The sequence below is a fragment of the Bos javanicus genome, chromosome 4 (genome assembly GCF_032452875.1).
Source record: "Bos javanicus breed banteng chromosome 4, ARS-OSU_banteng_1.0, whole genome shotgun sequence".
Classification (NCBI taxonomy): domain Eukaryota; kingdom Metazoa; phylum Chordata; class Mammalia; order Artiodactyla; family Bovidae; genus Bos; species Bos javanicus.
In genome coordinates, this window is record NC_083871.1 from 105,795,860 (window position 1) to 105,807,745 (window position 11,886).

Consider the following 11,886-nt stretch of genomic DNA (forward strand, 5'->3'; position numbering starts at 1 on the left):
GATGTTCAAGCTGGTTTTAGAAAAGTCAGTGGAACCAGAGATCAAATTGCCAACATCCACCGGATCATGGAAAAAGCAAGAGAGTTCCAGAAAAACATCTATTTCTGCTTTATTGACTATGCCAAAGCCTTTGACTGTGTGAATCACAATAAACTGTGGAAAATTCTGAAAGAGATGGGCATACCAGACCACCTGATCTGCCTCTTGAGAAATTTGTATGCAGGTCAGGAAGCAACAGTTAGAACTGGACATGGAACAACAGACTGATTCCAAATAGGAAAAGGAGTTTGTCAAGGCTGTATATTGTCACCCTGTTTATTTAACTTCTATGCAGAGTACATCATGAGAAATGCTGGACTGGAAGAAACACAAACTGGAATCAAGATTGCCGGGAGAAATATCAATAACCTCAGATATGCAGATGACACCACCCTTATGGCAGAAAGTGAAGAGGATCTAAACAGCCTCTTGATGAAAGTGAAAGAGGAGAGTGAAAAAGTTGGCTTAAAGCTCAACATTCAGAAAATGAAGATCATGGCATCTGGTCCCATCACTTCATGGGAAATAGATGGGGAAACAGTGGAAACAGTGTCAGACTTTATTTTTCTGGGCTCCAAAATCACTGCAGATGGTGACTGCAGCCATGAAATTAAAAGATGCTTACTCCTTGGAAGGAAAGTTATGACCAACCTAGATAGCATATTGAAAAGCCGAGACATTACTTTGCCAACAAAGGTTCATGTAGTCAAGACTATGTGCTGGGAGCCGGTGTGAGGAGCTCCACCCGTGGCAAAGGTCATGAGGAAGGAGGCTCGGCATATGCAAAGGCGGGATCGAGCTTCAGGAGTCCCCCTGGATATTCTTGAGCATCTACCCGCCAAAACCAGAGTCTGCCTACTTTACTGCTTTGTGCTCTTACCTCTGACTTTACTGGGGGCTGTCCCCCACCACCATCTCACTCTCTCTGATAAAGAGTTAACTTACAGCTCCAGTTAATAAAGTTCCTGGGCATTAGGAGTGTTTAAATCCAAACCCCTCAGATAGCTCTCTAACTGGCCTGACAAGTTTACCTGGACTCCTACAGCTATGCATATGATTGTTTACAGTCTCCAAGCCTGGGAAGCTTAAGATATTCAAAAAGCTTAGAGCCTCTCAGAGAGTTAGAAACTGTCAGAATAAAACTAGTAAAAGATTTCATTGATGAGCCAATGCTTGCTGCCAAGTTTCCACATCCCCTGTATCGTATCCTTGAATGTGTATTAATTAGTATACTTGGTATGTAGAAAAAATAAGTAGTGGCCTTGGTGTTAGCAACTTTAGACCCTTAAGGTAATCAATTCTTTCCTTTGTTGTAAACCCACTGCACCTCTGCCCTATAGGAAGGCAACTTTATCTAACACCTTCGGAGGATGGCGCCAAACCTTAAAATAATTACTCTTAGAGAAAATAAGTCTTATGGTTGACAAATCTTTGTCAAGAGTCATAAAATGTTAATAGGCCTCCTGGCCAGAAGATGATGTAAATCACCTAAACCATTTGTATACGATAAATTTGCAGGAAAGAAACCCTGGTTTCGATAAGGATCAAAGACTGCTGACTTTGCATGATTTCACACCCCCTATTATCCTCTATGTACAACTTAGGGTATAAAAGCCCCTGTTGAAAATAAAGCTATGGGCCTTGCTCACCGAAGCTTGGTCTCCCCATGTCATTCTTTTTCTCAATTTCTGGCTGAAGTTTCCATCTGGAGCATGGAGGTCCTCTGCGACCATTTATTTGCCTGGGCTTCTAAGACCCATTCGAGAAGGTGCCTAAGGTGGGGCACCTTCCCCTATTAGAGAGGGCGCCTGTGGCCTCCTTGGTCAGAGCTAACCTGATGTCACAGGTTATATTGATTTTCGTGTAAACCAAGCTACTCAGGCTCTTTTCTCCACTGAATTTTCCTGCTGAGCTATCCTCATTCTATTACTCTTTATATCTCTAATGAATATTTAAATAAAGCTATTGTATCCAGTGAAATCACCGACGCCATCTCCCCTTCGAACTCCCTGGATCAGCCGGGGCTGGACCTCAGTAGCTATGGTTTTTCCTGTGGTCATGTATGGATGTGAGAGTTGGATTGTGAAGAAGGCTGAGCACCGAAGAATTGATGCTTTTGAACTGTGGTGTTGGAGAAGACTCTTGAGAGTCCCTTGGACTGCAAGGAGATCCAACCAGTCCATTCTGAAGGAGATCAGCCTGGGATTTCTTTGGAGTGAATGATGCTAAAGCTGAAACTCCAGTACTTTGGCCACCTCATGCAAAGAGTTGACTCATTGGAAAAGACTCTGATGCTGGGAGGGATTGTGGGCAGGAGGAGAAGGGGACGAGATAGAATGAGATGGCTGGATGGCATCACTGACTCGATGGACATGAGTCTGAGTGAACTCTGGGAGTTGGTGATGGACAGGGAGGCCTGGCGTGCTGCGATTCATGGGGTCACAAAGAGTCAGACACGACTGAGCGATTGATCTGATCTGATCTGATCTGAGAGCCAGTTGAGGTGTCTTCTGTTTGTGGGTCACTAGGCTCTGCAGGGCTGAATGGAATCAGGGAGACACAGAAGAGAGCAGGGTCTGGCAATGTTTTGACTGTTTTGATGACAACCAGGACTTGGGGTGTGAGGGGAGGCCAGCTGGGTGTTGAGAAACTCCTTGCCTCTGAGATTTCAAGTTTGCCCATTTCAAACTTTTCCATGTTCTAAACTTGATTAGCCTCGAGAGGAAAAAGGAAAAGTTTCTCTGACTCTCTTTTCACTACTTCTCTAGGGATTCTCTGAACTTAACAGATTTAGTTCCTCAGTGAATCAGTCTCCCTGGGGACAGAAAGGCAAAGGAAAAATGGAAAGAGAGACACAGAGAACCGTGGTCAGGCTCTCACAGCATTTTTATCACTTTAATTTCCCCTAATTTGCTGGAGCGAGGTGTTCCTTCTTTCCCTGAGAGTGGAGAGAGCAGTAGTTTGCTGTGGCCTGCAGACCATGCTCAGCACTCATCACATGAGGGGAACCCAGGGCTGATCCCAGAGCCATAGAATTTTGCACTCCAGTCCCCTTCTCTGGAGGTGAGTGCCTGCCAGTGGGTCCCCTCTGTGAAGGAGCTAGCAAGAGAGGATTGGGATAGGAAGTTCTGGGCTTTGCTACCATGTACAGGAAAAACCCCTGGAACATGAAGGATGGATTAAGGGAGCTGCATGGTGAACCCATGTTTCCTTCAAAGCAGAAAGCACATTTTGCTGTTCCGAGTGCTGGTGACAGACACAGCTCTCTGTCATTACCTGAGACCCTGCTCTCTCATCCCTCCCTATTTCTTTTGTGTATGCTTCCTATTCTGTATGGGATCCCCAGGAAGAGAGGCCACAGATTGACCAGACAAGTCCTCTTTAAAGAGTGAAAGAGAATCCTATTCTGTAAGCAGAAGGAAAAGCAGGTCAGGATGGATGCTCTTTGTTCATTCATTGACCTGTTTGTGACTTATTCACTGATTTATTTACTGAGTAAACATTAAAAGAGTACTTGTTCCCACTGTGTCAGGCTCTGTTCTTGGCACCAGAGGTGTGATGATGTACGAAAAGGACAAGCTTCCTTGAGGTACTTCAATTTCAGCTCCTGATGAGAGCCAATAGCCAGAAAATACAGCCTAAAGAGAGGACAGAGTGTGAAGAGGCACATGTGTAGCTTTAGAGATTCTCGAAGTGCCCCAGGGTCAGAGACGTTTGAGCAATGAGCTGTATGTGGTGAAGGAAGGAATCCAGTTAATCTCAGGAGCTCAGAATGAGCCATTTTGATATTTTCTGACAGCTTTCCTTACTTGTAGGACTCAAGAGACTATTGAGAACATAGATGAGTAAATATTCTCTGGGGACCTCCCATACTTCCCCATGTTCCTAGGTCCAAGGCTGGTTGAACACAGGAACACATTTCCCATTTGAAAGTCTCTTCTTCCTAGAAATAGAAATTTGAAACCCTAGACAAGAGAGCATGCTGCCTTACATCATAGCTACTTCCTAGTTCCTGGTTCCAGATTTTGCAGTAGGAATGGCAGTGATGGAAGTTGGCAAGCAGAGTCCCGGTGTCTTCACTTCTCCTGTTTCCCTACACTGCAGTCCCCTGGTGACAAGAGGAATCATTATCTCTGAGCTAGAAGTCACAAACTGGGAGCTAGTGAGGCTTCTCCTATTGAGGGGGCACATTCACTGTAATGAACAGAAGAAAGTGACTTTTACCATAAAAATAAGGAGGAAAAATTGGACAATCAGCTCCAGGAAACCGGCTCCCAGAAGTCTGGAAAAGACTCAATAGTTTGTCTCAAAATAGCTCTTATCTTATGACATCATCCTGAGTGGACCCCACCCCCTGCCTGTCATCCTTCCCAGGAAGGATGATGATACAGGTGACTGAATCGAAAACTTCAACGTGAAGATGAGGCAAATGCATCTGTGTTCAAAGGAAACAAGGAGAAGGAACCATGTCTCAGCGAGGTTGACTAGGAATACTTTCTTGGAACTGTTGAAATGCAGTAGTTATCTCAGGGCTAGGACATAACAGGCCCAGAAGACAGATTAGGACACTCAGGATGGAAGGGGTCATGCTCTAAATGAGTATGTTGTGGCCAGGGAAGTCGATCAGGTGGTCAAGGAAGGGTGCAGGCAGAATGTCTAGTGAATTGAGAGACAAGGGTGACTGCTGGGGTGGGTGTGATCTTACGCAAAGAGTGGTGTTGGTGATTATTTCTTACTTAACTAGACATGCCCATTATCTTCATATATTAGTTGAAGTTCATAATATATATCTTCATATATAAGTTGTTCATAAAACACTTAACATCAACTTTTTACAGGGAACAGTGAAATGTGGACCCTGCTGCTCATTCTATGGAGCCTGAGAGCAGGAGGGGATATTTGTCAAACTGTGAATGTCTTTAGTGATTTGAAATTAGTGGCATGTTGTCTTTCCTTTGCCCTCTAGATTTCAAAAACAGCAAAAGCACACAGCCAAATGTTGAAAAATTACTCTAGTGTCACTGAATTTTATCTCCTTGGCTTCCCTGGCTCTAAAGAACTACACAATATTCTATTTGCCACCTTCTTTTTCTTCTACTCTGTGACATTAATTGGAAACATGGTCATCATCTTGACAGTCTGTGTTGATAAACGTCTTCAGTCCCCCATGTATTTCTTCCTGGGTCACCTGTCTGTCCTAGAGATCCTGATCACATCTGTGGCCGTCCCTCTGATGCTCTGGGGTCTGCTTCTTCCTGGGATGCAGGCAGTATCTTTGAGTGCCTGTTGTGTACAGTTGTATTTGTACCTGTCTTTGGGAACGTCGGAGTTGTTATTAATAGGAGCGATGGCTCTGGACCGTTATGTGGCCGTCTGTAACCCTTTGAGGTACAATACCATTATGAACAGCCACACCTGCATCTCGGTGGTGACTGGGTCATGGGTGTTTGGGTTCCTTTGCGAAATCTGGCCAGTATATGCCACGTTTCAGTTTACCTTCTGCAAATCAAACGTGTTAGACCATTTTTATTGTGACCGAGGTCAGTTGCTCAAGCTGTCCTGTGATGACACTCTTTTCACAGAGTTTGTTCTGTTTTTAATGGCTGTTTTCATTATTGTTGGTTCGATGATCCCTACAATTGTCTCCTACACCTACATCGTGTCCACCATCCTCAAGATCCCCACTGCCTCTGGCCGCAGGAAAGCCTTCTCTACGTGTGCCTCCCACTTCACCTTTGTTGTCATCGGCTATGGCAGCTGCTTGTTCCTCTTTGTGAAACCCAAGCAAACGCAGGCCGCTGAGTACAACAGGGTAGCGTCACTGATGGTTTTAGTGGTGAACCCTTTTCTGAACCCTTTTATCTTCACTCTCCGGAATGACAAATTCATAGAGGCCTTTCGAAATGTCATGAAATGCTGCTATCAACTCCTGAAGAATTAGCTGTGTCCCGAGGATGGACTCATTACCTTGGGCCTGAGTAAGCTGAAAGCACTGATTAAAATCTGAAATAATCATTTTCATCTGCAAACTGTTTGTGATCTACAATTTAACTTTTAAATACTGACACTGCTTCAATTGATAAGTGAGTCATTCCTATATGGTAGATTGTTATTTTTTAAGTGCTTATATTCATTAATACATATGAAAATGCTTCTCACAAAATAAATTTAAGAACTGTAAATATACAAGTTATTAACAACACTGAGATGTTTGAAAGGGAAAAGCATTCAAAATGTTGTTCATTGTCTTACAGCTGACCTAAGTGTTTGATTCTGGGTGCTGGGTCATCCTCCCCTACATTGTTCTGTGATTTTCTGGTTTTCTCACTGCCGGAAGTTCCCTGTATTACTTCCGTGAGTGATACCAAGTCCAACTTCAGGGATCAACGTTATTGAGGCTTCTGCTCCAAGGTTCAACAGTGACAGTGACTTCCTGTAGATTATCTCGACCAGCAATTGTGTTCATCCTCTCCTGGCACTTTCTTTCCTCCTTCCCCTCTGTAGCTCTCTTTCTGTGGTTCCAGGTCTTTGATTCATTTCTGGGTTCTTCTTTTCCTTTTCCCCTCACACCCCAAGTTTACCACACTATTTTCCAGCTTCCCACAAATTTGTCTTTCTTCCTTCTCTCCAGCATTGCCATTCTCATCATTCCTCTAGTCAGCACATTGGTTCCTAGCCAATCCCCTGTTTCTTATGTCATTAGCACAATTTTATCAGCATCTTTTTTACAGCATCTTTGTAATAACAAAATGTTGATAACTAATATCAATAGTGACTGGTTAAATAAATTATATTTTGTTATTTGTATAATAAAATATCTAGCTATAAAAGATTAAAGAAGCTCTTTTTTAAATGATTAGAAACAATCTTTGGTCTATATTGTAAAGTGAGAAAAGTAAAGTACATTGAATTTATTATTCATCCTTTTGTGTTAGGAAGGAATAGAAATGCATATAGATTCATATTTGCTTATATTTTCATATGAGCACCATCAGAAAAATCTAATAGATGGTTTCCAGTTGGATTATAGTAGTGAGAATTGGCAGATAGAATGAGGAGGGTTCAAGACTTTTCACTCTATGCCCTTCAATATTCATGTTATTATTTTTGTAATCATACATATATATGCCTATGAAAAAGTTAATAAATGCATTTTCTTACATCTTAAGACATGTACTAATTCAATTTCTCACCCTTGTATGGGTGCACATATTTGTGTAAGTATACCCTCCAGTTGGAATTGTATATTTTGAATGTGTGAGCTTTATGGTATGTGAATTATATCTTTGTAAAATTGGCAAAAAACTGTATGTTAGATGGTGGAAAAGTACTATGAGGAAAAAAGTGAAATAGGAATGAAAGGAGCTATCTGTTGGGAGAGTGCTGAAATTTTAAATAAGGTTGTTAGGAAAAGTTTGAAAGAGGTGAAGTAGTGAGTCATGTAGACATTAGTTAAAGAAAATTCCAGGCATGCAAACAATAAGCAGAGAGAACCCAGGTAAGGCATATGCAACATGCTGGAATGGAGTAAGCCAAGATGAGTAAGAGAAAATGAAATCAGAGAGGTAATGGAGATTTAGATCATGTAGAGCCTTGTAAGTCTTTTAAAGACATTTGATTTTTTTTTTTTTTTTAAGAGTGAAGGGGAAAACTGTTGCAGGGTATTGAAGAATAGTGACAGAATCTGCCTAATACTTTAACAAGATTATTCTGACTCCTGGGTAGGCAATCAATTGAAGGGCAGGAAGAAAGAAGGAGGGAGATCCACTAACTTTTGCTGTATAAGGCACACACACAAAGCTCCAGTGACCTACAACAGTAAGCTTCTAATTTCATGCATTAGGATTTCAACTTCTCAAGGCTCGGCTCAGCTGGTGGCTCTGCTAATCAGGAGGGCTTATCTATGAGTCTAAGAAGTGGATGGTAGTCAGCTGGTTTATGGCTGGCTCTCCACTGATGTTGCAACTGGGGTATCTTTCCTCTTTCTGGGCCCAGCAGACTCACCTGGGCATGTTTTTCCTATAATGATGGCAGAACACAAGAAAGCCCAGGTGAAAACACTAGCAGCCTCTTAGGACCTGGGCTCAGATCTGGCATACTGAATCTTCAGTCTCATTGCATTGTTCAAAGCCAGTTACATGGGAAAAAATCCAGAATCAAAGTGTGGATAATGTGCTGCTGGAGGACATGAGGTGAGGCAGAGGTTTACCAAGATGTCCTTAATGTTTCTCTTGGCTTGACTAAACTTAAGCTGGGCTTATTCCTGACTCTAGGCCCCTGGCATTTGCATTAGAACACTTGGAATTGTAAAATCTTTTTCTGTTCCTTTGAGATGTAAACTATTTAAAAAACCTGCTGCCAGTTTTATATCCCAAGGAGGATTTTGTTGGGACTTGGGAGCCACACCTTTGAAACATGATCATCAAGGAAGAAAGTGCCCTTATTCCCAGTCTCTGTTGGAGGGGATGAGCCTGACTTTGATGGATACCAGATAGCAAGCAGAGATGGACTCATCACAGAAGAACACCTTTTACAAACTCAGGAAAACTCAGTGTGCTCAACATGTATTGATCAACCTGTCCTGGCTAAAGTCCTTCAGTACTTTTCCAGTAGTTCATTTCTGTGGTTACAAACTCTCCCACTCTTTGAGTGAAGATAGTGCAGGCATGGGTTCCCTTTCCTGTTGTGATAACCTTGAATAGTCTTTTTTGCCTGTTTAATGTTGTCCAGGGCAAGTTTTGCTTTGACAGGGATGAAGAGAGTGAATATTTTAGATGATTGTCTAGTTAGCCATAGAGACCTTTACAATAACCTAGGAAACAGGTGATAATCATTTGGATGAAGGTGATGGCAAAAAAGTCTGTTTCTGAAGACTATATTTTATACGTAACTAATCTAATATAATATCATCTTATTTACATCAACCTATAGACAACAGCATTTGTTTGAATTTGATATGAAAAAAACAGATGAGTTAGTGACTATACATTTTTTTGCAGGGGGTGCCTAAAAAACTAGAAGGATAAAATTGTATTACCTGAGATGAAATTCTGTTGACTGAGATGGTACCATGGAATGAGCCAGTTTGGGGGGAATATCAAGAGCTCAGTTATGAACAAATTAAGTGTGAGATGTCTAATATTAAATGTCTAAGAGAACATGTTGAGGAGACAGACATAATACCCTGGAGTTCAGGGAACTTCAGGCTGGATACATAAATTTGAGAGTGAATGTTCAGTTCAGTTCAGTTCAGTTGCTCAGTCATGTCCATCACCATGCCCTGTCCATCACCAACTCCTGGACTTTACCCAAACTCATGTCCATTGAGTCAGTGATGCCATCCAAGCATCTCATCCTCTGTTGTCCCCTTCTCCTCCTGCCTTCAATCTTTCCCAGTATCAGGGTCTTTTCCAATGAGTCTGTTCTTATGGCTTAATTCTTGTTAAATTAAAACACAACGTATTTCTTTTCTCTTTCCCACGTCCTGAGAAGGGTCTGTAGATGATGTCTTCCTGCAAGTACAGAGGACAGACAGGATGCCCACAAGACTTTTCTACCTTTTTCTTGCCTTTCTTTCAGTATGGCCAAATGAGCTCTTTTTCCTCCTGCATATGGCTTTCCTGTGTCCCTGGAGTTCCCTTTCTACCAAATGCCCACAACTTGCCTCCATCCAATGTCTCCTTGAGCAGTCCTCCCCTTTTTCTACTCTGTGGTCAGCTAGACCAGTCCTGGGTCAGTGTGGTACCAACCAGTGCTGGTGTCTTTGGGGTGAGTAGATTGTACCTGGCAGCATGATCTGTCTACAACTGCAGGCAGGAATATATTATGACTACTGGGACTCAAGGAACTATACCAAATTCTTAATATACACTCAACCAACAGGTCATCAAAACCCATTAAAATGGAGATTCAGGCCAAGACCAAGGAAATGTTTAGCTTATTTCTTTAGGACTTTGCTGAAGAACAGAGATTCGGTTCTCTGAAGTGTGGTCATCTTGGGTGTTAAGTAGTCTTCAGAGAGGTTTCCTAGCAGATTCCTGCCCTGCCCAGCTCCCTCTCCATTCTCATGAACAGTGCTGTCTCTGGTCCTAGTTTAGCTCTCAAGACCATTCCTAGGCCTGGCCTCAAAGCAGATTGAGGAGGGCCTCTGTTGTCCCTCCCCAGGTAGGCTGGAGGGTATGAGAACAGGGGTCTCTTGGGAACAAAAGTGAGCTCCAGAAGCTGAGTTTATCCCTCTTCCACTCTTGCTATTCTTTAAATAACGTTCACACCTGCTCAGTCTGCAGTTTCTCCCTGGTAGTATGGTCATGTGCTCTGAGGACAAAACAAAGCCTGTTGATCAGTCAGAAATCCTTGGTTCTATAGAAGCAGACCTCATCTCTGTATCAACCAGTTGTCTCCATCAAACTGAGTCTGTCTCCTGGTGATATTAATAGTATCCAGTCCCCCAAAGTGGAATGCAGAAGCTGATTTCCCCCAATAGCCAAGGACCTCCACTAGTAGACAGATGGATAAAGAGATCATTTGATCAGTTGACCCGTATAGATCCAAAGCCCTGGGTGTGACTCTCACAGGAAATAGGGTCTCTGGGAGTTGTTGATTCAGAATGAGGAGCTTGCCTCAGCTGTGCGTCCACAAGTATATTTGTGGAGGGCCTGGTACTTTGGCACTGAGGAGCTATTAGGGGGTTCTCCAGTGACTTGTGGAAGACAGATGTAGGAATTTGATGTTCTATATCTCCTGGATCAGTCCCAATTGCCAATATGCTGTTTTGCTGTCTCTGTTGTATATTTGTTGTTCTTGTCGGAGGCCACAGAGAACTTCATCATTGGGCCTTCTTCTCACAGATCCAGCGGTAGGTGATGTCACATGAAACAGCATCATATGTCTTTGTTAGGCCTATGGTCACGCAGTGGAAATTCTGACCCTGATTGGTAATGCTAGTTTGGAAAAGAAAGCATGGTTAAGGCCTATCTTTTCAGCCCTGCCTTTTCCTGGTTCTGGTACCCCCTCAGCATCCCCACGGAGAAGGAAATGGCAACCCACTCCAGTATTCTTGCCTGGAGAGTCCTAGGGACAGAGGAGCATGGTGGGCTGCTGTCTATGGGGTTTCACAGAGTCAGACATGACTGAAGCGACTTAGCAGCAGCAGCATCCCCAAATCCAGCTCAAAAACTGATGCTTTCCCGTTAGCTCTCCTGTGAGCTTTTACGGACTCGTTGTCTTGGATTAACTCACTCTGTTTGGTTAGAAACACCTCATGGGTTGTTTGTCCCCTTTTCTCCCAGACATAATGTTTTAGTGCTGGAGGCCCTATGTTTTCAACAGGAGGCCCAAGAGGAGAAGGAGGAAAGAGATGTCTCTTCCTTTCCTGGACACCAGCTGGCTTCATGAAAAACTTGGTGGGTCTTTTCATACCTCTTTTAACTGTCTTTTAGTCTGACAGGACAGAGTGTGGTTTCATTGGAAAGTCATAAGTTTTGGAGCCAAGTGGATTCAGGGTCGAACTGCAGCTCTACCACACCCTCGCTTTGTGATATTCAACACATTTCTAAGTCTCTCGTCCTCAATTCAGCTGTCTGTTAAGTGGGAATCAACAAAAGCTTTTCCTAATAGCATCATTGCGAATGCTACCAGGAATGATGTGTAAAGTGCTTAGCAAGGGCCTGAATGAATGTTCACTTACTCCTCTCTGCAAGCAGCTGGTTCCAGTCTGGGGAACTGACTTGCTTTCTATCTGACTCACCATTTTCATAGGTCCACTGGGAGTGTCATGTTCCCCACCATGGCTACGGCCATGGAATAATACATAGGACATAGATCTTGGGAGTTAAAGTTTAGTAGCTT

General features: G+C 43.0%; 1 protein-coding gene across 1 annotated transcript; it reads left to right on the forward strand.

The window, feature by feature from the left end:
* Positions 1-5,035: 5,035 nt before the first annotated feature.
* On the forward strand, positions 5,036-5,980 carry LOC133246829 (olfactory receptor 9A1-like). Its single transcript, XM_061415421.1, has one exon. It carries the CDS (start codon positions 5,036-5,038, stop codon positions 5,978-5,980), a length of 945 nt encoding a protein of 314 aa, XP_061271405.1.
* Positions 5,981-11,886: the final 5,906 nt, after the last annotated feature.

Coding starts and splice junctions, on each gene's coding strand:
- LOC133246829 (XM_061415421.1), top strand. CDS start 5,036: ATGTTGAAAAATTACTCTAGTGTCACTGAATTTTATCTCCTTGGCTTC.